The sequence below is a fragment of the Sphaerodactylus townsendi genome, linkage group LG15, assembly GCF_021028975.2.
Source record: "Sphaerodactylus townsendi isolate TG3544 linkage group LG15, MPM_Stown_v2.3, whole genome shotgun sequence".
NCBI classification, from domain to species: domain Eukaryota; kingdom Metazoa; phylum Chordata; class Lepidosauria; order Squamata; family Sphaerodactylidae; genus Sphaerodactylus; species Sphaerodactylus townsendi.
In genome coordinates, this window is record NC_059439.1 from 27,608,315 (window position 1) to 27,634,067 (window position 25,753).

General features: G+C 47.1%; 2 protein-coding genes across 2 annotated transcripts in view; both read right to left on the reverse strand.

Moving 5' to 3' along the window:
• Positions 1-496: 496 nt before the first annotated feature.
• On the reverse strand, positions 497-15,104 carry LOC125445305 (17-beta-hydroxysteroid dehydrogenase 14-like). The gene is made up of 9 exons (XM_048518317.1): positions 15,017-15,104; positions 10,183-10,227; positions 8,846-8,946; positions 7,671-7,737; positions 5,508-5,581; positions 4,629-4,733; positions 2,809-2,876; positions 1,955-2,051; positions 497-1,229 (listed from the first exon to the last, which is right to left on the reverse strand). The coding sequence occupies exons 1-9, from the start codon at positions 15,102-15,104 to the stop codon at positions 1,032-1,034; spliced, it is 843 nt and encodes a 280-aa protein (XP_048374274.1). The 3' UTR covers positions 497-1,031.
• A 5,162-nt stretch (positions 15,105-20,266) lies between these two features.
• The window catches only part of LOC125444288, a 32,635-nt gene continuing 27,148 nt past the window's right edge, over positions 20,267-25,753 (reverse strand). The window contains 7 exon segments of the mRNA XM_048516715.1: positions 20,267-20,464; positions 20,946-21,042; positions 23,363-23,430; positions 24,528-24,632; positions 24,985-25,059; positions 25,453-25,509; positions 25,512-25,544. Of these exon segments, the coding sequence (XP_048372672.1) occupies positions 20,267-20,464; positions 20,946-21,042; positions 23,363-23,430; positions 24,528-24,632; positions 24,985-25,059; positions 25,453-25,509; positions 25,512-25,544 (633 nt within the window).

Below are 25,753 nucleotides of genomic sequence, written 5' to 3' on the forward strand. Positions count from 1 at the left end.
CCAATCACACGCTGCGTGAAGAAGTGTTTCCTTTTATTAGTCCTAATTCTTCCCCCCAGCATTTTCAATGATTCAACAGCTGAATTGTTTGGTGGTGTCTCCGCATGAGAAGATTCACGCCGCTACCACAAATCCTGACACCAACTCATTTCCATGTACTGAAGTCAAAACATCAACATCATTTTTGTGGCACCTCTTTCCTTGGAACCGCCTCTTTATTGGATGGTGGGATTCGGGATAAGAACAGGCAAAGGTTTGGTCAAGGAGAATTAAATAGGAAACATCAACAGGGAGCATTTAATGAATTCGACCATTTCATGGACTGACTGTCCTTGGGCACATCCATACGACAAAGTGAAGCCTAATTAGAGAAGAGAACTTCCAGAGCTTAGTTCCTGCCCATAACATCAAGATCAGGGCCAGGTGAAGCTGAATCCAAAATGGCGCTGCCATCTTTCCTTCTGGCAAAGTCCTTTTCAGCTTCCCAATAGGCCTACATGAAGATACAGTAAAGAGCAGCTGTGAATCAACATGGTCGTAGTTGCTGCTCTGAATGGGCGGGGAAGAGTCTCCCAGCTTCAGCCCCGGTAAGAGCAGAAGTGGGCTTGTGGCCATGCCATAGCAGGGCAAGCGGGCATCGTGGCGCTTGCCCCGCAATGTCATCGAGAAAGGGGCTGGCCCAGGGGTCTGCAACCGGCAGCCCTCCAGACGTTCATGGGCTACAATTCCCATCAGCCCCTGCCACCATGGCCAATTGAAGCCATCTGTAAGTTATAGATGGTTCTTATTAATTGGTTATTGGTTGTTGTTCCTTGTTTTAATTGTTTTTATGGCTAATGTTGGACACCGCCCTGAGCCCTTCGGGGGAGGGCGGTATATACATTTGATGAAATAAATAAATAAAATACTGACTCTTGAGTGTCCTACTTCCCACTCCCTTTAGCTAAAACAACTCCTTTGTGGAGCTCTTCTTGGAAGGGTGACTTTGAATCAATGATGGCTGTTCTCTTCGGTCTGATCCCCACTCCTCCTTAAGGCTTGCTAGAGGAGTCCTGCGAGGTCACACCTGCACGTGGGCTGGGCTCCTGATCCACCTGGTTCTTTACTCCAAAGCCAACTTCAGCTCCACCACTGACCACAAGGTTGAAACCAGTGCAAAAAGTTCCATCAGCGGCAAGATATATGGCAGCCAAAGCCACTTCTTCTGGCGTCCCAAAACGTCCCATTAGCTATAAAAGGGCAAGAGAAGAGAGATAAATATAGACTTCTATACTCCTCTCAAGTGAGATAAGGTTTCCCTTGCTGAATCTGTGTGTGGCAGGATTTTCTAGCAGTAGAATCCATATTTAGGTGCTGTGTGGTTTCCGGGCTGTATGGCCGTGTTCTAGCAGCATTCTCTCCTGACGTTTCGCCTGCATCTGTGGCTGGCATCTTCAGAGGATCCTCTGAAGATGCCAGCCACAGATGCAGGTGAAACGTCAGGAGAGAATGCTGCTAGAACACGGCCATACAGCCCGGAAACCACACAGCACCCAAGTGATTCCGGCCGTGAAAGCCTTCAACAATACAGAATCCATATTTTCTGGGTGAAGAATTCTAACTTTGAGTGTTTGTGTTCACAGTCCTTATTGTTACCCTTTTAGATGCGGTAGAGGTAGGGCTGCCAATTCCAGCTTGGGAGGTCTAGAGGCAAAGTCTGGGGAAGGCACAATCTGAAGAGGGTGACAGAACTCAGTGGGGATGCTTCTCCCTTAGGCAATACAGAAGTCCAAGAACACCCACCCTCTGTAGATTCCCATACCCTCCAGAGCTTTTCTCCTGAGCACTCATTTTTGTCGCACGGAGAATAGTTGTTATTTTCGGCGAACATCAGGTCCCACCATCAGGATGGTAACCTTAGGTCGAACCAGGTATCTGCAGCTGCACCATTCCTGTTTCCCCACAACACACTTGCCTGGAAATTTCTGCCTTCTTTCTTTGCGGCCTCTGGATTTGGCGACTGATTTGCATGCCCTTCCCACGAAGGAGTCCAGATATTACTTGGTGAGATGCTAAAATTCAAAATGTTGGGGAATTTTAGAAACGGTCAAAGAATCACGGCAAGATCTCAAAAGAACACCGGAGAAATAAGCGGAGGCAGGCAATAGTAAACTAGAAAGGAGCAGCAGTGGCGTAGTGGCTAAGAGCAGTGGCTGAGAGTAGGTGCGCTCTGATCTGGAGGAACCAGGTTTGATTCCCAACTCTGCCACTTGAGTTGTGGAGGCTTATCTGGGGAATTCAGATTAGCCTGTACACTCCCACACACACCAGCTGGGTGACCTTGGGCTAGTTACAGTTTCTTGGATCTCTCTCAGCCCCACCTACCTCACAGGGTGTTTGTTGTGAGGGGGGAAGGGCAAGGAGATTGTCAGCCCCTTTGAGTCTCCTGCAGGAGAGAAAGGGGGGGGGGATATAAATCCACACTCCTCCTCTTCCCTTGAAAGCCCTAAACCCATAAGTCAGCTGTGACCCGTGCCATGGAAGATTGTGGGGTGACATTGGCTCAGTCGCATCCTCTCAGCCTCAATTCTGGCAAGACCTCAAAGGAACACCAGGGGCATGACGTGGAGGAAAGCAATGGCAAACCACCTCCAGAAATCTCTTCCCTTGAAAACCCGAAGCCCGTCAATCAGCTGTGACTTGACAGCCAACAATAGCAACTAAAAGCTCCAGGCACTGGGTTAAGGAGGACCTGCCTTTCATCCATGAAATTATCCTGCCAAGGGCCATGTAGATCAAGAGTTTTGTATGGATAATAATCTCTCTTACCAGTTGACTCGGACTCCGTATTTGCTCTCATCTATGGCCAGAGTTTTGGTCATTGCAATAACTGCACCCTGCAAGGGAAACACACAACAAGCGTGGTTGCCAACTGACCATAAATGACTTGGGCTCCTTTTATGCCTTTGACTACAATCTGATCTGCATGAAGAAAAAGCTTTCTATGATATGTACATAAATAATACCTACAATCCAAGTAGCTATTAAGCTTCTATTAAACAGACAGGGTATTTTTCTCAAGGCCTCTTGGCAGCTCTAGTGAGGACAAGATAGGGGCCATACCTGGGTCATAACCATCCCCAGAAAGATCTGTTGCACTGGGCAAGAGATAATGCAGGAGGGGCAGCTGAGAAACTTGTAGTGCAATCCAGAACAGAGTTACTCCAGTCTAAATTATTCAGAGAGCCAGCGTGGTGTAGTGGTTAAGAGCAGGTGCGCTCTAATCTAGAGAACTGGGTTTGATTCCCTGCTCTGCCACTTGAGCTATGGAGGAACCAGATTAGCTTGTGTACTCCAGCACATGCCAGCTGGGTGACCTTGGGCTAGTCACATTTCTTTGGAGCTCTCTCCGTCCCACCTACCTCACAGGGTGTTTGTTGTGAGGGGGAAGGGACAGGAGATTGTAAGCCCCTTTGAGTCTCCTACAGGAGAGAAAGGGGGGATATAAATCCAAACTCTTCTTCTCCTAAATCTATTGAAGTCAGTGGGTTTAGACTGAAGTAACTCTGTTCCGGATTGCCCTGTTAATTTTGTCAATTCCATGCAAAGCTAACTGAAAATTCGCTTCGTGTGGGATGGACACCTTTATTAAGGATTCAAGAATTGCCGTTAATATACAAACTGATTGAAGGATGGAGCACCTTCCTTATGAGGAGAGGCTGCAGCGTTTGGGACTCTTTAGTTTGGAGAGGAGACGTCTGAGGGGGGATATGATTGAAGTCTATAAAATTATGCATGGGGTAGAAAATGTTGACAGAGAGAAATTTTTCTCTCTTTCTCACAATACTAGAACCAGGGGGCATTCCTTGAAAATGCTGGGGGGAAGAATTAGGACTAATAAAAGGAAACACTTCTTCACGCAACGTGTGATTGGTGTTTGGAATATGCTGCCACAGGAGGTGGTGATGGCCACTAACCTGGTTAGCTTTAAAAAGGGCTTGGACAGATTTATGGAGGAGAAGTCAATCTATGGCTACCAATCTTGATCCTCCTTGATCTCAGATTGCAAATGCCTTAGCAGACCAGGTGCTCAGGAGCAGCAGCAGCAGCAGAAGGCCATTGCTTTCACCTCCTGCCTGTGAGCTCCCAAAGGCACCTGGTGGGCCACTGCAAGAAGCAGAATGCTGGACTAGATGGACTCTGGTCTGATCCAGCAGGCTAGTTCTTATGTTCTTATGTTCTTAAACATAGGACTACATAATATATCATTTGATAGGTGTACCACTAGCAACTAGGAAGCCATCAATCACAGGCTGAAAAGGGGGGAAATTATGCATGAAATAAGCAAGATAACCTGGTGGCTTTTCTGTGAATTTGTTGATACACAACACTGCTCTCAAACATGCTCACATGTAAAAGCACTATTGTTCACGATTTGAATGTTTTCTAGGTCTAATAAATATTTGCATATAGTTTGGACTCTCCAAGTCTTATATTGGTTGCTTAGGTATAATATTTGTTTGAGTTGTGGATAGTTTTCAATGTATCTTTTGTAGTTGGAAATTTTCCAAACCTTCATCTCCTAATCAACATGCGGCAGAAGGCCCAAGGGCAGAACCTTTAAAAAAAAAAACTTGGGTCAGTATTACCTTGCTTGAGGAGTATGTCACAGTATTCTTCATCCCAATCACACCAAAAAGACTGGCCAAGTTGATGATGTTTCCTTTCGTTTTCCGTAAGTAGGGCAGCGCATACTGTACACAAAACACAAAGAGAAACGATGTGCCTGATCTCGAAACAGAAATGGATGAAGCTGCCATGTGCTGGAGTCAGACTATTATGTTAACACAGCTAGCTTAGAATTGCCAGTTGGCAGAGACCTTTTAAAACACTGCAAGTAGAAATTCTTGCAGCTGGAGATCGCAAGGTGCAAAGTAGCTCCTCAGCTATTGAGTCATGAATCTTGCATTTCATTTTGATTTGGGTTGCAGAGAACTGACAGATACAGGTAAAGCATTTCACCTCTGAATCACATACCATTCCAGGTTTTTTTCTTTTCTTTTTAAAAATAATCTTTATTAAGGTCCCTTCCGCACACGCAAAATAATGCATTTTCAAACCACTTTCACGACTGTTTGCAAGTGGATTTTGCTATTCCGCACAGCTTTAAAGAGCAGTGAAAGCAGTTTGAAAGTGCATTATTCTGCATGTGCGGAATGAGCCTAAGTTTAAAAGAAATAATACTATTTGAAAAACAAAGCAACAATTTTTATAGATCCAAAGGATCATGTCTCCAATACAGATAACATTGTCGTCATCTTTAGGAATACGTAATCTTGCAAATGTGACTCCTTGTTCTTGCAGCCTTTCTTATTTTATTTCTCACTCTTATCTTGCGACAGTTAACGATCTTATACACATTTCTGAAAAAAGCAAAACAGCATATATACATTCTTGTCTTTCAACTCCAGATGAAGCTAGCTGCCCTCAGAGAACAGGGAAACTCCTTGCAAGTTAGAAACACTCACCTTGGATGCTAACAAAACGCTTAGAGCGTTGAGTTCCATCATGTTGTGGAAGTCTTGGGCACTCACAGCCCTACCTGTTAGCAAGAGGATATAAAACGGAAGTGTATTTCACAGAGGCAAAATCCATAAAGAGCAAAAGAGTGGGCCTTTCCCCACTTATCTTAAGCCCCACGCTACTCTCGGAAAGTAGCGCGGGGTCCCCCGGCACTCTCCACGACAGGGGCGGCGACAGCACAGCCACCCCGACTCTGCCGCTGTCACACCCCTTCAGCGGGCGGCATCCCTGGCGCTCTTTTAAACGGCGCCTTGTGATGACCCCGCGCAAAGGGTCATGGGGGAGTGCCGGGGGACGCCCGGGTGCGCGGGGTCATGGGGACGCCCGGGTGCGCGCCAGGGATGCCGCATGCTGAGAGCAGCGGGCGGCATAGGGGGGATTAAGGTAAGTGGGGAAAGGCCCAGTGTGCACCCCTGAATACGCTAATGGATTTGACACTAGTTTTGGGGATTAAAGGGATACTCATTTGACTGAAACCATAAGTCAAACCTAATAGTCCAGGGGTCTGCAACTTGCGGCTCTCCAGATGTTCATGGACTACAACTCCCATCAGCCCCTGCCAGCATGGCCAATTGGCCATAGTGGCAGGGGCTGATGGGAATTGTAGTCCACGAACATCTGGAGAGCCGCAGGTTGCAGACCCCTGTAATAGTTCACATGGGCACAAGAGCAACCCTATTGGACCCCACCAGTAGTCCAGACCACTAAACACAGAGGCAACCACGTGCTCCAGAAGGCCCAAGCCTCTTATTGTTATTACCCTGAGGCTCCCAGCCTCCAAGTGGGGCAGGAAGATCTACAAGAATACAAAAATCAGTTGAAATACATCCTTTGGAGACTGGGATCTGTGGTCCCCACTGAGGTCTCTCCCCTCCAAACACTGTCCACCTCAGGTTCCCCTGCAAATCTTCAGGAATTCCCTAGCCGAGCTGACAATGCTGTACTGTCTCCCTTTCACTGATCCTCGGAGACGCAGGGGCTCCAAATGCAGAAGTTTCATTCCAACAGCATAGCTAACTGATAGACCTAACCTCCAGGAATCCTTCTGAGCCTCCAATTCAGCTGGAGGCCATCACTCCACCTTGGAACAGCAAAGTCCACAAGCTAGCTAATCTTGAAGTGAAGAAGACTTTCCTTTAAAATACGTTAGTTGGGAGAAGGCAGTCCTAAGAGCTTCATAGAAATATGTTGCGTGATAAGGGCACTGTCATTTCTTTACTTTCTTTATAAACAGGTATGGCTTGGATGCATTCTGGATTACAGCTGCTGCGAAGTTATAGTTCTGGACACATTTGACAAGTTCCTTCCATCTTTTGAATAAACACCCTCATCCCCCTCATCTCTCTATATAAAAATCTATCAGTTCGTTTTTCTGCTGACAGATAATCTCCCAAACTACTGGACCGACTGCTTTGAAATTTTCACACAACGTCACATTCGCGTGCGGCCAGGTTTTCATACTGTTTCCACACCTCCTGTGGTGTACATGTCACAACTGTGCCAGTTATGGTGTACATGCTACACCTGTGACAGTTGGAACCACAGTTCTGTTCCGCAACAGCACCATCTGCTGGCCATCAAAGCAACACCCTCTGATACAAGGGAACCAACCATGCCTTCCTTGAAAACCACTGCCTTATGGAGTGAAAGGGATGCGACGGGCTATCTGCACATGGCCCACCCACCCTAGCGGAGGAAGGGGAAGGTGAGGGAGGGTCCAGGGGTTTGCTGGACCAAATGCTCTGAAATTTGAACACAACATAGCTCATGCCTGTTTTACGCCTGCAAGGGAAGGGAGTGAAAGGGACAGGACCAGCCCACCTGGACATGGCCCGACCACCCTAGCAGAGGAAGGGGAACGTTAAGGAGGGACCTGCAGGGTTGCCATGCAAGGGAACAGGAGAGAGGGAGGGGAGAGAGGGGCCCCTTGCCTCTCCCCTCCCTTGCAATCATTGTGCAATGACACATGTTCGAACCGCTCGCTTCCCCTTTTCTTCCTTTTCCACTTCACCAGACTCAGCCACAGCAGCGCGTGGCCGGGCATGCTAGTATGCCAATAAAAGGCTTTTGTTGTTGTTGTTACACCCAACTATCAGAAAATCTCTTACCACTTCCAGCATTGTTCACCAAGCAGTCCAGGCACCCGTAACGTTCTACAGTGACTGAAATCAACCTCTGCAGGAACAGGGATGAAGAGAGTTCTATGTCAGGACAATATTAACAATGGTCAAGAGCCTTGAAGTTCCAGGCCTACAAGGCCCTGCCATCATCACGCCTTCCCTGGTTGCCAACTCCTCTGAGAGTTGAGAGCAAGAATGAGAAGGTTGGGTAGAAAAGGAACCACAAGGAAGAGAGGAGAAGAGAAACCAAAGAAGAAGGTGAATATATGGGATAAGGGACAAGATCAGATATGGTTTGGGGAGAGGGTGCTCTGGTCTTTCCTTGATGAAGATTGCTGAATTGTGAACTTCCAATTGGAATAGAGCCATGTATTTTATGCCAAGAGGAGATCCAGTGAGGGACAGCACGCTCACGATAGACAGGATTGTAGGGAGAGCATTTTCTTTCTAAAGAGGCTTCGCCTTGTCCAGGACCATTCCAACCTAAAAGGGTGCCCTGAGCTCACCCTGTACGCTGAACCACCTACACCCACCAGAGCTGTAACCCTTCCCTGCCTCACATCAGCCATGGGAATAGCATAGAAGAAGAAGAAGCGTTTGGATTTATATCCCCCCTTTCTCTCCTGCAGGAGACTCAAAGGGGCTTACAATCTCCTTGCCCTTCCCCCCTCACAACAAACGCCCTGTGAGGTAGGTGGGGCTGAGAGAGCTCCGAGAAGCTGTGACTAGCCCAAGGTCACCCAGCTGGCGTGTGTGGGAGTGTACAGGCTAATCTGAATTCCCCAGATAAGCCTCCACATCTCACGCGGCAGAGCAGGGATTCAAACCCGGTTCCTCCAGATTAGATACACGAGCTCTTAACCTCCTACCCCACTGTTGCATACTATGACAGTGGGGACTAGAAGCATAAAGTTCACAGAGAAGGTAAGTGGAACTACATGCAAGGACTTAAGGAGAGGAGACAGATATGACTTCGTGGGTGACAAACTCATGCGTAGTTTATGAAAGAAGATTATTATTCAAGTCAAAAGTCCAAAAGAACAGTGCCACCACCATTTAGACACTTGAGAATTAGAATATGGAGAATAATTTTACTAATGGTTGCTGTGACGCTGAAGAAGAATCCGCAGGGAAACACCAGTCCTCACCCGGTTTTAGCCTACCTTAATGTCGGTCTCCTTGCGGACATCACAGACCGCGAAGTAAGCGTCCCCCGGGCACTCAGAATCTTGCAGCTCTCTCTGAATTGCTTGTCCCTTTTCCGCTGCAAAGTGGAAAAACAGCGCAGTTGCCAGCCAAACAAGCCTTCTAACCCTACCTTTTCTGAGTGGCTCTCAGCTTATCCCTCCATCTTCCTCTCTAGTTGTGCCCAAGCTCTAAGTGCACAGACGTTTCTAAATACACAAGGGATTTGCAAAATGCTCTGAAAACTACCCCTCCCTCCTGCCTGTTTTCTCTTTTTTTTTTAAAAAAAATATTTTTATTGATATTTCGGAATTATTACAAATTTATAATGTATACTTTATATACATCCTCCATATCTTTTTTTCCCCTTTTTCCCCTCCCCCTCCTTCTTCTTCTCTTCTTTAGATGCGCAGCAGCAGGTCCATTCTTTTCAATCTTCTTGTCCATTTTTCTTCTGTAATTCCAATTTCGTTTAGCCAGTCTTTGAATTCTATCCAAATCTCCCTCATGTCCTTTTGTTTTTCTTGCCATATTTGATTTCTTGACATTGTGTCGAAAATTTCTAATTGTATTTGCTCCCATATATATTCCAACCATTTCTGCATTGTCCAGATTTTTTTGTCCTTCCACCCCAATTGTCCATTTGGAGAAAGGCAACCTAAAAGTGGGGGAACAAAGGGCCTTTCCCCACTCGAAGCGATCCCCCCTATGCCGCGGCGCGCGGCATCCCTGGTGCGTGCCCGGGCGTCCCCACAACCCCGCGCTCTGCGCGGGGTCATCAACAGGCGCCGTTTTCTCCAGCGCCAGGGATGCCGTGCGCTGAGTGGGCGCGACCGCGGCAGCATCGGGATGGCTTCGCTGTGGCCGCCCCTGTCGTGGGGTATGCCCAAGGACCCCACACTACTTGAAGAGCGTAGCGCGGGGCTTAAGGTAAGTGGGGAAAGGCCCAAATTCCTTCTGGAGAAAACTCCTGTCTACAGGGGGAGTGGACCAAATCGATGACCGATAAGTATTCAGAACCCAGAAGGAACTGAATACTGTTGTCTATTTTCCCTTGGAGGAGTAGATATCTTCAAATTGCTTTTACTATTGACTCCTGACACCTATTTTATGAAAAATAATTTTAAGTTTTAATTCTTTAATTAGGGTTTTAGTTGTTCTGTTTTTTTAATGAACCATTTTCATGCTGCTTTATAATATTCTTAATGTGAACTTTGTAAAGCTGCCTCACAAAGTATCTCAGTAGAGGTAACTTATACATATATTTTAAACAAACCAGGGTATCCTATCAGGGGGGCACAGGTTCTATACTCACCTTCAGATGGTAATGAACAGAACACCACATTGGCTCCCCGGCGAACTGGAGGAGGGGGAGAAAAAGAAAAACAAGACAGAACTTAACGGTTTGACTCACTCACCAAGATGTACATAGCAGACCAGGTGCTCAGGAGCAGCAGCAGAAGGCCATTGCTTTCACATCCTGCATGTGAGCTCCCAAAGGCACCTGGTGGGCCACAGCGAGTAGCAGAATGCTGGACTAGATGGACTCTGGTCTGATCCAGCAGGCTAGTTCTTATGTTCTTATGTTCTTACATCGAGAGATTCCTGCCCTTGTGCCTGGAAACCGGTGTGAATTACATGGAAACCAGAGTGCGGCTAAAAACAATTAAGTATTGGATACACCTACATTTCAAGGCACTGCATGGCAATCTTATCTGGGACATACTATCTGATTTTCAACAGTCAAAATGGAATAAATTAATAATCAATACAATCAAATCTGTAGGTTTAGCTTTAGACTTACTCCTCAACTAAGAAGAACCATATATATATATATATAAGGAATTTAAACAAAGAATCCTGGACACTGAGATGCAACACTTATTTTCGCATGCCAACAAAATTTGTTCTATGTATTGTCGAAGGCTTTCACGGCCAGAATCACTTGGGTGCTGTGTGGTTCCCGGGCTGTATGGCCGTGTTCTAGCAGCATTCTCTCCTGATATTTCGCCTGCATCTGTGGCTGGCATCTTCAGAGGATCAAATCCGCAGGCGAAACATCAGGAGAGAATGCTGCTAGAACACGGCCATACAGCCCGGAAACCACACAGCACCCAAAATTTGTTCTCCTTTGAACCTCTCACCCCGAAGTATAAAATATTACCTGCATATTTTTATAATTTAATAACACCAGTTTTGAGGCGTGCATTTATGCAAGCACGAATGAACACATTGCCCTTGGCTGACCTCAGAGGAAGATATTTAAATATCCCAGCAAAGGACAGATTATGCCATTGCCCAGACAAGCAAAAAAGAAACTATAGCACACATCTTGCTATACTGTATCCGGCATAACACCCTAAGAAGAGTCTTCATTGATCCCCACCTGAATACTGATCACCTATACTCTGATAGGGATGAGACTTGTTACCTTTTAAATGATCACAGTCCAAGAAAAACCGAAGATGTGGCTAAGGCCCCTTCCGCACACGCAAAATAATGCATTTTCAAACCACTTTCACAACTGTTTGCAAGCGGATTTTGCCATTCCGCACAGCTTCAAAGAGCACTGAAAGCAGTTTGAAAGTGCATTATTCTGCATGTGCAGAACGAGCCTAAGTTTCTAGCAAAGGCATTTTATCCTAATGGTCTATAATGTTTTGGATGTGTACATATGCCAATAAAAGTCATTTGAATTTGAATTAGATTCCTGCCTTTCCTCCCAGTTGGGTCTTCAACATTTCAAAAAACAACCCACAAACACTTTGGCTCATTCCGCACACGCAGAATAATGCACTTTCAAGCTGCTTTCAGGGCTCTTTGAAGCTGTGCGGAATGGCAAAAACAGTTGTGAAAGCAGCTTGAAAGTGCATTATTTTGCGTGTGCGGAATGAGCCTTTGAGAGAAAACAAATTATTTTCAGTCTCAGGAGGGGCAACTTTCTGCAGGCCAACTTCTCCCCAAAACTTTCCCTGGTGACAAAAGCAGTCATGCCCCCATCCCCACAAAGTCTTCCATGACGATAGTTTCACAGCGTGGGAAGCTGCCATGGTTTGCAGTAGAAGAGAAGAAGAAGAGTTTGGATTTATATCCCCCCTTTCTCTCCTGCAGGAGACTCAAAGGGGCTGACAATCTCCTTGCCCTTCCCCCCTCACAACAAACACCCTGTGAGGTAGGTGGGGCTGAGAGAGATCCAAGAAACTGTGACTAGCCCAAGGTCACCCAGCTGGCGTGTGTGGGAGTGTACAGGCTAATCTGAATTCCCCAGATAAGCCTCCACAGCTCAAGCGGCAGAGCTGGGAATCAAACCCGGTTCCTCCAGATTAGATACACGAGCTCTTAACCTCCTACGCCACTGCTGCTCCTAGGAGAAGTAGGAGAAGATCTGAGAAGAGGGGAAGAAGTAGGAGAAGATCTGAGTCCGGCAAGATTTCCAGGTTTAAGTATCAGGGGCTTTGACTCTCAAATGTTTCCAGCTGTCAGATGGGAGCCTGGCATCCAGGGAGGGAGGCATAGCTGCAGCCTGGTACGGAGGAAGGGGGATGAAGTGTTGGGGAGTACTTTCACTTTGCCTAAAGAACCAAGCAGAGGAACCCAGGACCAGGTGGTCTTATCTCTTCCCTGGCCTTCAGTCTTTCACACATTCCTTCCTTTCTATGTGCTTTTGTAGTTTGGGTAGAATGTGGGAAAAGAGAAGGGGGAGGTGTTGGAGAATTGATATAAGGTGTTTAGGAAAGCCATATTCAGAATTGGCTTTCGGCCTCTTGCTGACTGTTGTCTGCCAATAAAGACTTTTGAACCGAATGGTGCAAAGTCTGATTTGAGTACAGATCTGGGGCTTGACAGCAGCCTGGAAATCTTGTTGGTCCTTCTGGTGCTACTGGACTCAAATCTTGCTTCCTCAAACCCTGTTTCTTGAATATGTGACACATTCCATTTCCTCATTATTTCATCTGCTGACTTCTTTCAGTCATGCAGACCAACAACTTGCTCCAGGAGTAAGTCTGGAGGCTAGAAAGAGGTGCCTCGAAGTCTTTCTTTTAGTGGCCCGTAAAGTCACACCTCCCCTGCATTTCTTAGAAAACCTTGAGAGTGCAAAAGAAACTCCATTCTGGTTTAATTAAAAAGCAGCCGGCAAAATCATCGCTGCAAATAGGCTGAGTTTGTTATCATGTACAGATGATTTTCATCGATGCCGAATTTTCATTTTTTCCAAAGTGTGTCACACAGATCTCTACATTTTAAATTGCTTTTTCTATACAGTAGAATGAATTCTTCTATCGGCACCTTTCCCTGATAGCACAGCTACTCTAGGGGGGGAATTTACCCTCCCTTCCTTCACCTTGATGGCCACCCCCCCAAAAAAAAACCCATACCCAAGGGACAATCTCTTCTGCCCGTGCTCATGGGCAATGCCTCCGCAGTGGTAGGAGTACAAGGCCACCATGGAAGCTTGCTGAGCAACCTTGGGGCCGGTCATACACTCTCTGGTTAGCCTACTTCAAAAGCTGCTCTCTGGCTAGCCTACGGTCATTGTGGGAGGGGAAAATGGAAAATGTGATAAGGAACAGCCGTGACTTACTATGGCTGCCATTGCTGAGGGGGAAGGGTCAGCCTCCATGGTGCTGCCTCCTCCCCCTTTGGCTTGCCAGCAGCGTGGGGTCTGGGAGGTCGTGGGCGCCAGGCAGTGACGCTTGACGCCTTGACGTCATCTTACGATAAGGTGACCAGATGGTCACCTTCACCAACCGGGACAGGCGGGTGGGCGGCCCCCCGTGCGCGCGCACACTCGCGCAGCCGCAGGAGCGCACTGCCTTCTGGGGCGCTGCCGTTTCCCACCCTGTCACAGGGCGGGAAACGGCAGCGCCCCAGAATGCCGTGTGCTCCTGCGGCCGCGCGGGAGGCTGCCGCACTGCCTTGCGCCCCAGAAGGCAGTGCGGCAGCCTTCCAAAACCCGGGACTTTGGGGAAAACCCGCAGGACGTGGGACAAGTTCGTTAAAGGCGGGAATGTCCCACCAAAAGCAGGACGGCTGGTCACCATATCTTAGGAGGTGGGGCTGGGCGGCCTATTTAAGCCTGAGCCCGGCCTCCCCGCCTCCCCATTGGCTGAAGCGTGCGTGTTGAATTTGCTGAAGCCACTTTGGATCCAAGTTGGGAGGGAAAGTGGGGTATAAATGAAGCGAATCAATAAAACAAGGAAAGAGCCCTTACTGGCACATTTCAAAGGGCCATCCAAACTATTTTCTTCCTTCCCTAACTGGTCAACCAGATCGCCTCAGGAAGCCCATGGATATTCCCTTCAACTGGAGCGGGAAATTGGAAAATCCCTTGCGCACAATTTGAAAGTACAGTCTTGGATTTCCTTTGGCTTTTGCTCATCCTGTTCAAGCCAACCGCTAATGCTGCCATCCGCACTCCCTTGAAAATTAAGAAGAAGAAGAAGCTTACAATCTCCTTGCCCTTCCCCCCTCACAACAAACACCCTGTGAGGTACGGTAGGTGGGGCTGAGAGAGCTCCGAGAAGCTGTGACTAGCCCAAGGTGACCCAGCTGGCATGTGTGGGAGTGCACAGGCTAATCTGAATTCCCCAGATAAGCCTCCACAGCTCAGGCGGCAGAGCTGGGAATCAAACCCGGTTCCTCCAGATTAGATACACGAGCTCTTAACCTCCTGCGCCACTGCTGCTCCAAATTAACAGGATTCCAAGGAATCCCCAGGTCCCACCAGGAGGTTGGCATCCCTACCCCCTGCCTCCTGCCACAGACTGAAAGTCCCAGTATCAAGAAGTGTATCTGTATTCTGGCAGACTGTTCTTGAAGAGCATTACAACAGGTTGAAATTCAGCAGGTGCAGAGAGAGGGAGGGAGACACGAGAGAGCTATAATTTCCTATTATAGTCTTGTGGCATGTCAATGGCTAATGAAAAATCTCAAGACCTTATGCTGGAAGGTAGTACTACCTTTGTCCTTTTTGAGATTTCTGGACAAACGTGCCTCTGAGGATATAAAAAGGACCTTTCCCTCTCTCCCAGTTTCTCTCCATCCCACATTAGATGAGCAAGACTTCCTTGCCTTCCTGGCAGGTTTGGCCACAGCACCTGTTGCAGCAATTCCCCTCTCCTCCATCCCCAGTTTTTTTCCATCCTTACCAAATTCTCTCACGGTGGCCAGACCAATGCCAGAGGTGCCACCGGTCACGATCACCACCTTGCCTGGGTAACGCAGCTGTGTCGCCATCTCCGCTGTTTGCCTCGGTATCTCTTAATGAATAAAATCCACGTAGAGCTTTGGCTATATAGGCTCTTGGGCGGAGCAAAGCAACTGCTTAATTGTTGTATTGGGAAGAGGGTTTGTGCCTTCGCTGTTAAGAGCAGGTTGTGGAGCATGAAAATTATTTGTTTCACAACCGGGAGAAGAAGGACGAGAGGAAGCTTTTTCAAAGAACCTATATTTACTGCAACTGATGGGTTCATTGCCAAAAGCCCTAAAGTGAAGGAGTGGTAGACAAGAGATAAAAAAGAAAGCAAGTCTTGTTGGATTCCCCGTTCATGACCTTGCTGTTGAGGATATTTCTTCTAATACAAGAGGGGTGAATGGGCTAGTGAGCCTTCCTATTCCCTCTTTGCCTCTCCCACCCATTCACCCTTTACTAAAACCACTTCCTCAATAAAATGTTTTCCCCCCATAGCATCTCTTCAAATTCAATTACACTTCTCCTCTGGGCCTTCCCTTCTAGACTCGATATAGGAGTGTTTTCTTAGAAACATTCCTTAGAAAGAGATTCAGGCTCATTCCGCACATGCAGAATAATGCACTTTCAAACTGCTTTCAGTGCTCTTTGAAGCTGTGCGGAATGGCAAAACCCACTTGCAAACAGTTGTGAAAGTGGTTTGAAAATGCATTATTTTGCGTGTGCGGAAGGGGCCTCAGTTTATAAAGGAGTCTTCTTTAAGATTTTTTTTCTTGTGATTGTTCTTCTACCTTAGGCTAAATGGCCTTGGACTGTATTGTTTTTATACTTGAAACTATCTAGAGCTGAGAAATAACTGAGAAATAACTGAATGGTTTTAATGGTTTTAATGGTTTTAGTGGATTTTAGTGTATATGGTCATTGTGACCCTTGTTGCATATTGTATATAGATTAGTGTTGTGCACTGCCCAGATCTCCTTGGGGATTGGGCGGTCTATAAATTTAAATAATAAATAAATAATAAATAAAATAAAATAAATACATCTTATTTCTTTTTCTTTATTTTTAATAACATTTTAAAATGTCAGCTGTTTGAGATTATCTGGATAAAGGACCCTGGTTCTGGTACGTTACTGGTGAGGAACCCAGCTTTGGGTAACCTTTTCACAGCTGTCCTCTTCGCTCTTCCTCCGCTCCTACTTGAAACCCTATTACAATAACATTTTCAAAGCTCTGACTGCTGGGACAGATTTGTGTACCCACTCTTAGCTGGGATCTGTGCCATAGACACCAATCCCTGGTATTAACCAGGAAGCCATTTTGTAGCAGATTCCCCAAATGATTGATTCCTTTTCTTGCGACTGTAAGGCCATTTCCGCACGGCCCAAATACGAAGCACGGCCCAAATGCCGTCCCTAAGGTGCCGTTCGCACAGGCGGCGCTGCTGAAATGCAGCAGCGCCGCCCTGGCTCCCCTCCACCTTCCCAGAGCGGTGTCAGGCCGCACCCCAAAACCTCCCTCCTGGAGGGAGGTTTTTGGAAAACAGTGTGTTCCTGCCGGCGCGGTGCAAACGGCACCGCCGGGAACACACTGTTTTCCCCGTTGTCCCCCCCACTCACCTCGTCATCCTGCGTCGCTCTACCGGACTGCTGAGACCCTCCCTCGCTGTCCTCCAACCCCTGGAGGTCAGAGGGCAGTGTGGGCGGGTCTTAGTAGTCCAGCAGGGCGACACAGGATGACGAGGTGAGTGTGGGGGATGGGGAAGAGGCGGCTCCGTGCGGGGGCCCATGCGAACAGCCCCCACCCCTCCACCGGCAGGATTCCTGCTGGTGCAGGGGTGCCCTTTCTGCAGTGCGGAAAGGGCCTAAGCCACAAATAAGTCTCTAGGGTAAAATAAATACATTCACAAAAGACCTAAAAGGGGAATGATTCCTCAGACTGAGTGCAAGCATTCCCGGGGGGAGGGGGGAAGCAGAGTGGCATCAAGGGGAGGGGGGCTTTGCCACATCCCTGAAACCAGGGTAGCTGACGAAAGAGATGCCTAATTCATAGCACATTTTCAATGTGGGTGACCTACCTGAACGTTTGGTAAACATTCTCCTGCCAATCATGACTTTAATAAAACCAAGCAAAAACATTCCCTCGTGTCATGACCTACTGAACCATAAATGAATACTTACGTTTAAAAAATCTATTTCCTCCTTGGCCTGGATTGTTATTATGAAAACCATAACTTGATCTTGATGGTTGAAACTAGGCATTCCTTTGCTTATCCATTAACGGCATCTTAGTGCGTTTATCAGTGAAGCAACATCCCCTTGTGTCGCTGATCAGGTTTAATGTACCTCACCTTGTGTGAATTTAAGCAGGATTCCCTGCATTTCTGTGATAAAAAGGTATCAGGTTTCTAAGATCTAAAGCCTCTCTTCTGGGAGGGCTGCAGCTCTCCTCCGTTTTCAAAAATCCTACCAATAATATTTCTTTGGCATCATTTACTCTTGTGGAAAGTCACTCCAATTCTCCCTATTGCTGCACCTCACCAGAAAGAGAAGGACATTAGTTGATCAAGAGGAGGAAGTTATTGCTGGCCTAAACCTGTCTCAGCAAACACTAACCATGGTTGCCGCCTTCTGACCAGAGAAGGAAAATCTAACAGAATGGGGGGAAGTCAGAGATCTGTGCCGAATGGCGGGAAGTCAGAGATCTCTGCTGAAAACAGCAAAGTCCACTTGCAAACAATTGTGCATTATTCTGCATGTGCAAAAGTGCCTTTAGAGTATTGTCGAAGGCTTTCACGGCCGGAATCACCGGGGTGCTGTGTGGAGCCTGAATAAGGCCGTTAGCTTTAGCAGGCTCTTCTCCTGATTAATTTCACCTGCATCTGTGGCTGGCAACTCAGATCCTCTGAAGATGCCAGCCACACATGCAGGTGAAAAGGCAAAAGAGAATGATGCTAGAACACGGCCATACAGCCTGGAAACCACACAGCACCCCTGGCAGTGCCTTTTAGAGCTTTCTAAGGTAAGAGATTACTGAGAGCTGGTTGCCTTCTCAGTGCATGGCAACCTAGGTATTCCCTTACGGTCCCCCCCATCCAAATATTAACCAGGGATGAATTCCTGCTTAGCTTCAGAGATCTGGACAAGCATCTGGCTAGCCTGGGCCATCCAGGTCAGGGGCAGTCCAATGTTTCCATACAGGATAGCCTTTGGGGTTCACAAAAAACCAGGACCTTGCGCTTGCTGAGGGCTGGACTTTCTACCCTTCCTCCAAGGTGAAGAAGGCAGCCAGGTGCCCGCCGGTCGAAGCTCCGCTGCGGGCATGCCGCCAACTGGAGGCTGGGGCAGGATTACACCCCTCCCCCTCGGGGATTGCAGCTGGCAGGCTTCATGCCGAGGCCTGGCCAACTGCCTGGGACCATGTGCCCCCCGCACACGGAAAGATTGGAGCCGGCATTGCTGCATGCTGGCGCTGGATATTCCTCCAGCCTCCCACCTCCCTCCCCCCAGTGAGGATCATGACCAGCATCCTGCACTCCGGAGACTCACAGCCTGCTGAGGGCTGGTACCAGACGAGGCTGACCCAGTCTATGCAGGCCACCTGGCTGGGGCTGCGTTTCCCCCCAACCCCTGGACACAGGCAGGGAGGAGAATCGCAGCCAGCAGCCTGCTTGCTGGAGGCTGAATTTCCCCCACAGCTTCAAAGGCTGGACCACCTTCCCCAGCCTGCTGGACGGCCGCTCCGGAGGTGGTTCGAAGGCCGGGCCACCTCCCCCTCACACAAGGATTCCTGCTTCCCACAGGAGGACCATGCCAGCCTCAATAAGCTGCAGAAGGTTCTGCTTGTTTCCTCATGCACTCTGGCCCCTCCTGGGGAAGCCTCGGTGGCTCTGAAGTCCAGGCTACACCATGAGGCTGGGGGGCTGCTGAAGTGCCCTGGAACTTTTGCACTCACCAAACTCAAACTTGGTGCCACACTGTTCCATTGGTGCCACACATCCCCATGGGAGCAGCTAAAGACTGTCCGAAGCTCCCATATAGGCTCCCGGCCACCCCTCCTGATGATAGCTGTCGCCGTCATGACATCTCTGATGTCCATAGTGCCACCTGCCTTCCACTCTTCTGCAGTGCAGACAAGGCGGGGCCATCCTGGCACAATAGCGGGCCCCACTTGGATTCAGGGCCACTCTTTTATATTTAATGAGATAACAGAATCCAGTTTTTCCATTACTTACAGAATGCTTAACGGAATATATGGAGTCAAGGAGAAAGAAAAGAAACGCTTGCAAACTTTTTTGCTACGATTACACAGGTTTATATATAAATACAATGTGTGAAAGATACTATATGCACCTTAAATCCATCACCTCAAGTGCAGTATATACAAGCAATTGCTTAAACATAATAAACGCCATGATACAAAAATATCATTCTTACATATCAATTGCCCCAAAAGGTCTGATGACCCTTCTTTCTATCTAGGCTTGGAGATTCGGATACAACGAATACCAGATTCGACTCAGGCATGTCCTGCACGAATCTGCACGAATCCAAATGCAACGTATTCGGGCTTTTGGGAGGTATTTTTTGGTGTTTTTTCACATTTCGGCCTGCAGGGGGCGCATTTTTAAAGGTAGCGTAGCCTGTCCTGATGATGCCTCCCCGAAGTTTACAGTGAAATTTGTTTTAGGAGTCCAGGAGATATGGACCCCCAAAGTGGGTGCCCCATCCCACATTATTTCCAATGGGAGCTAACAGGAGATGGGGGTTAACCAACTGGGAGAAGACCCCCCCCCCTCAAAAAACACAGTCCATGCACACACACCCAAGAATCCATACAGCTAAAGTGAAACACTTTAAATGTTCTGCAGTACCATGCATTTTACTACGTAAACTATTCAAAACATCACACCCCAAGAACCCCACCCAAAACACACACACACACAGGAAATCTATACACTTTCAACTGTTAGTAAAAGCCAAAGGTTCTTAAAAGCAAAAATTGGTTTGGTTACTTGCACCAAACTCTTACCCTTAATCATCTCTTCTCCACTCCTACTTTCCTACTCTGCAGGGCTGTCCCATTAGGCCAGACTCTCAATGACCAGTCACCAGAGGGAGAGCAATTTTAAGGCTGTCTTGAACAGTGTCTCAACCTCTGGCACTGAATGGGCTGTGAAGAACCATCTACCCCGCACCTACTTGCAGCCCTATTGCTTGATGAAGGAGTCTTGTGAGTTTCCACTTGCACATGCGTCAGGCTCAGAATCCACCTGGGCCTTCTTCCCAAAGCCAACTTCACCTCCACCACTGAGTATAAGGTTGAAACCAGTGCAGAAAGTTCCATCAGCGGCAAGATACAGGGCAGCCAAAGCCACTTCTTCTGGGGTCCCAAAACGTCTTATTAGCTATAAGAGTTCAAGAGAAGAGGAATAAATGTAGACCTCTGTGCTCAGCTCACGTGAGATAAGATCATGAGGTCTCAGATGCTGAATCTGTGTGGGGCAGGATTTCCTAGCAGTTGAACTTAGATTTTCTGGGTGCAGAATTCTAACATTCAGGGTTTTTGTGTTCACTGCCCTTCTTATTGTTAACATTTTAGATGCAGTAGAAGTACGGCTGGCAATTGCAGCATGGGAGATCTAGAGGAAGTCCTTGGGGAGGGACAAGTTTGGGGAGCGGGAGAGAGCTCAGTGAGGATGCTTCTACTATAGGAGATATGGAAGTTCAAGAGCATCCACCTTCTGTAGACACTCTAGGGCTTCCGTTTCTCCTGAGCACTGATCTGTGTAGCAAGAAGAACATCAGGTCCCACCATCAGGATGGCAACCTTAAGTCAAGCCATTTATCAACAGCAGCACCATTCCTGTTTCCCCACAACACACTTGCCTGAAAATCTTTGTTTTCCTGGATTGTAGCTTCTGGATTCGGGGTCTCATTTGCATTCCTTTCCCACAAGGGTGTCCAGATACTACCTGGTGAGATGCTAAAATTCAAAATGTTTAGGAATTTTTTAAAAGGTCAGGGAATCATGAAATACAATCAACTATTTCCCTGAATGAATGTGTCTGGAGAAGTGTCTCATGTATCAGTTTCCATGATGACCTCACAATTTTACACAATATATAAACTACTAGTGGGGCCCGGGCATGCGTTGCTGTGGCAATTGTCCTTCTCATCACAGTCCGCAACCCACACAGATGTCCATGCAGGTCCAATGATCCTCAGCATAGCCTTTTGGGGTGGTCAAATGGAATCCCTCTTTCCCTTTTCAATTCACATTGTTATATGGTGGTGTCTTGTTTTTTAGTATAAGGTAACCCTTTCCTTTCCACAACGTAACTGCAAATATAGTATAAGGTAACCCTTTCCTTAAGTATAAGGTAACCCTTTCCTTTCCTTTAGTATAAGGTAACCCTTTCCTTTCCACAACGTAACTGCGAATATAGTATAAGGTAACCCTTTCCTTAAGTATAAGGTAACCCTTTCCTTTCCTTTAGTATAAGGTAACCCTTTCCTTTCCACAACGTAACTGCGAATCCCGCTGTCCATGAGGCTGGTTGACACACACAGTCCTGGCTTGGGGAAGGCAGAACTGGGGCAAGGAGGCTATCCCAGTCAGGCAGCAGAGGCAGGGTGGTGAGGCGCTCAGATCGAGGCCAGCTCCCTGGGTTCGTAAAGGGCAACGTGCAAAAGAAGCTGAGCCAGTAGTGTTGGTTCAGCCATTTCACCCCGCTGGATCGTCTTAGAAGAAAAGGCAAATTCCAGCTCGCTTTTAGTAAAAAGAGAGCTGTAAGCACATGGCGTGGTGAGGAAGTGGGTAAGTGGTGGTTGGATGTGAGGAAGGGCTTAGTGAGGTGTGTGAGGATGAGCTGGATGTGTGTTGTGTGGTAGCAGTGGGTGAGGCACAGAGAGTGAAAGTTAACTGCGTGTGAGGGGGGGAACCCCACCTGACATCTCACACGGCAAAGTGTGTATGTGTTTCACTTCCACTCATATTACCTAACAGTATTGCCTATTTACCATTTTCACTGCTCATCTCTGCCCATCTGCGTGAACATCCTAAGCCCTCATTAACCAGTTTCTCCTCAGGCCACAGACAGACAGGCTTAAGCACCAACATCTCTAAGGGTGACACACCTGTTAAACATGAAGGCTCTCATGGCCTGGTGCACCAGGAAAAAGACGTTTTACCTTGCTCAGGTATGGACTTTCGGCGATTTGAAGGTCCGATTACCTGCCCAGAACAGGGAGGAGCGTCATGTGAAAATTTGGGAGCGATCTGTCCAGCTGTTTTGGTGTTTGGGGCGTGACTAACAAAGTCACTGTTAGCTTTTTATATGTATAGATGTCAGCCTGCACTCCTAATCACAAATTTCTCTATCCAATAATAATGGGACATGAGGTGCAGCCTCTGCAATCTCAATTTTTTTGTGGAAGTACTGAAATCATTGGTTTCCAGCACAAGAAAAGCAATAGTAAAAATTGAACTGCTTTTTTAAAAAATAATGATTATTGCTTCCTTCTTTCAACCCTCTTCTCAGTTCTGCAACTAACCAATCACTTGACTCCAGTACAACTATAATATATTTCACCAAACAATCTCCGCTGGGATTCTGTAAACAGAATGGTGGTGGTGGACATAACAGAATGGTGGGAGACTTACAGCCAGGTTGCAGAATGGTGGGGGTCTTACAGCCCAATCCAGAGGGCACAGGCAACCAGAGATGGTACAATTGCCACACCGCTGTGCCACATTCAGAGGGCTTCCACGTAGCACAGAGAGCCAGGCAGCAACATGCCAGAAACTCCCTGGTCAGGTGAAAGTCCTCCATAGCTCAAAATGGACTTATGGCACTCCTCAAATGGTGACTGAGGGCTAGCAGAACAGGCGATCTCTTTCAGATGCCAGTGCATGCCTTAGCATTTGTTATGTTTCTCCATCTATAAACTTTTATTTCTTTTCCAGCAAAAAAATCCTTTGCCTAAAAAAAAAAAAAACTCCCACTCGCGCCATGGAAGCTTGTTGGGTGACTTTTGGCCCAGTCAGCATTCTCAGCCTTCCTTCAATTCTGGCAAGACCTCAAAGGAACACCAGGGGCATGACGTGGAGGAAAGCAATGGCAAACCACCTCCAGAAATCTCTTCCCTTGAAAACTCTAAACCCATAAATCAGCTGTGACAATAACAACTGAGAGCTCCTGGCGCTGGGGTAAAGGTTAGGAGGACCTGTCTTTCTTCCACGAAATTATCCTGCCAAAGGCCACGTAGATCAAGAGTTCTGTATGGATAATAATCTCTCTTACCAGTTGACTCGGACTCCGTATTTGCTCTCATCTATGGCCAGAGTTTTGGTCATTGCAATAATCGCACCCTGCAAGGGAAACACACAACAAGCGTGGTTGCCAACTGACCGTAAATGTCTTGGTCTCCATTTATGCCTTTGAGTACAGTCTGATATGCATAAATAATGTGGATGTCAATAACGCTTTCAATCAAGGAAGTTATTAAGTTTCCACTAAAGAGGCTGGATATTTTTCTCAAGGCCTCTTGGAAGCCCTGCTGATGGCAGGAGAGAACGTACAGAGGCTGACGTTCTCATCCATCAACACTTGACTTTCAGTCCCTGAGTCATCACTATCCCTGGAAGACCCGTTTGTAATGTGCAGAGGAACTGAGAAGACCTCAGTGGGAGGGGCAAGCAAGTGGTCAGCTATAATTTATTTATTTATTTGTTTGTTTGTTTGTTTGTTCCACTGTTATACCGCCCTCCCCCAAAGGGCTCAGGGCGGTGTACAACCCAACAAACCATAAAACAGAATACAAATTTAAATTAAGACTTAAAATGCAGCATTCAATTATCAAACCAATTTAAGTTTAAAATAGATGGCATCCGGCTATTAAAACTCCTCTTAAGAGAGGGACAGTGGGTTTTAGAATGTTTCTCAGAATGTTTCAGGCACCCACATCAGCAGCTGGTCTCCCCAAAGGCCCGGTGGAATAGCTCAGTCTTTCACAGGCCCCCCAAGTGAACTCATTAAGGTCTAGAGGAACTCATTAAGGTCTAGAGGAACTCATTAAGGTCTAGAGGAAGGTCTAGAGGCATTCCACCAGGCAGGGGCCAGGGCCGTAAAAGCCCTGGCCCTGGTGGAGGCCAGCCGCATCATAGAGGGGGCGGGGATCACCAGCAAATTGGCCCCTCCTAGCTAGCAAGGTAGCAGCCTGCTATCTTTCTCTCTTTCCTATCCTAAATGGAGTTCCTAATAAACATTTACCTTTTACTTTTTTAATCAGTGCGCGCTAATCTGCTTCTCCAAGGTACAATAAAATGATAGTTTTCATTGTACCTGCTATTATTTTTATAGTTTGGAACTTTTCAGAACTTCATCTGCTTTTCAAGATACTATTAAAGGCACGAGGGTAGAAACCTTAAAAAAATTAGCAACCATTTTGTCTGTGAGTCAGCCTTACCTTGCTTAGGGAATACGTCACTCTGTTTTTCAGCCCAATCACACCAATAATACTGGCCATGTTGATGATGTTTCCTCTTGTTTCCCGTAAGTAGGGCAGCGCATACTGTTCACAAAACACGACAAGAAAAAATGTGCCTGATCTCAAAACAGAAATTCATGAAGCTACCATATGTTGGACTCAAACTATTATGTTAACACAGCTAGCTTAACATTGCCTGTTGGCACAGAAACAGCAAGTAGAAATTCTTGCAGCTGGAGATGGCAAGGTGTAAAGCAAGCCCTCGAGTGTTGCGCCATAGACCTTGCGAATCATTTTGATTTAGGCTGCAGAGAACCGACACAGGTAAAGCATTGCACCTTTGAGTGGTATAGATTGACTACATCACTTTCAACCCTGGATGAAGCCAACTGACCTCAGGGAAAAGGGAAACTCCTTGCAAGTTAGAGACACTCACCTTTGATGCTAACAAAATGCTCAGAGTGTTGAGTTCCATGACGTTGCGGACGTCTTGGGCAGTCACATCATCTATCTTGTCAATTCTAGCTGTTTGCAAGAGGATATACAATGGAAGTGTATTTCACAGAGGCAAAATCCACAAAGAGCAAAAGATCCCATCACTATACCCTGGAACATCAAAGTCCACAAGCTAACTAATCTTGAAGTGAAGAAAACCTTCCTTGGGAATGTGTTAATGCGGGAGATGTGTGGCTTCAGAGAAGGGAGTCCTAAGACCTTCATACAAACATGTTATATGATAAGGGCACTGTCATTTCTTTACTTCCTTCAGAAAACCTGTAGAAGATATAGTTCCTGAACTAATGGTTGGATAAGTTCATTCCGCTTACTGAACATACAAGAAACACCCCTCATCCCACTCTATACGCCTAATAAACAGCTTTTGTTGTTGTTACTCACGCCTAACCGTCCGAAAATCTCGTGACTCATCTCCAGCATTGTTCACCAAGCAGGTGTCGAGGCAATTCCATAACGCTCCAGAGTAGCCGAAATCAACCTCTGCAGGAACAGGGATGAAAGTGTTCTCAGACGGGACAATATTAACAACGGGTCAAGAGCCCTGTCCAGACTGACAAGGCCCTGCCACCATCTACAACTGCCCTGATTGCCACGTGCGTCTCGAGAGTTGAGAGCAAGACCAAGAAGGCTGGGTAGAAAAGGAGCCACAGGGAAGAGAGGAAAAGAAAACCAAAGAAGGTGAATCTATA

Coding starts and splice junctions, on each gene's coding strand:
- LOC125445305 (XM_048518317.1), bottom strand. CDS start 15,104: ATGGCGACACAGCTGCGTTACCCAGGCAAGGTGGTGATCGTGACCGGT. Junction 7,738..8,845: donor GCAAGGAGACCGACATTAAG/GTAGGCTAAAAC, acceptor CTGTTCCTGCAG/AGGTTGATTTCAGTCACTGT. Junction 2,052..2,808: donor TACGGAGTCCGAGTCAACTG/GTAAGAGAGATT, acceptor TTTGAATTTTAG/CATCTCACCAAGTAATATCT.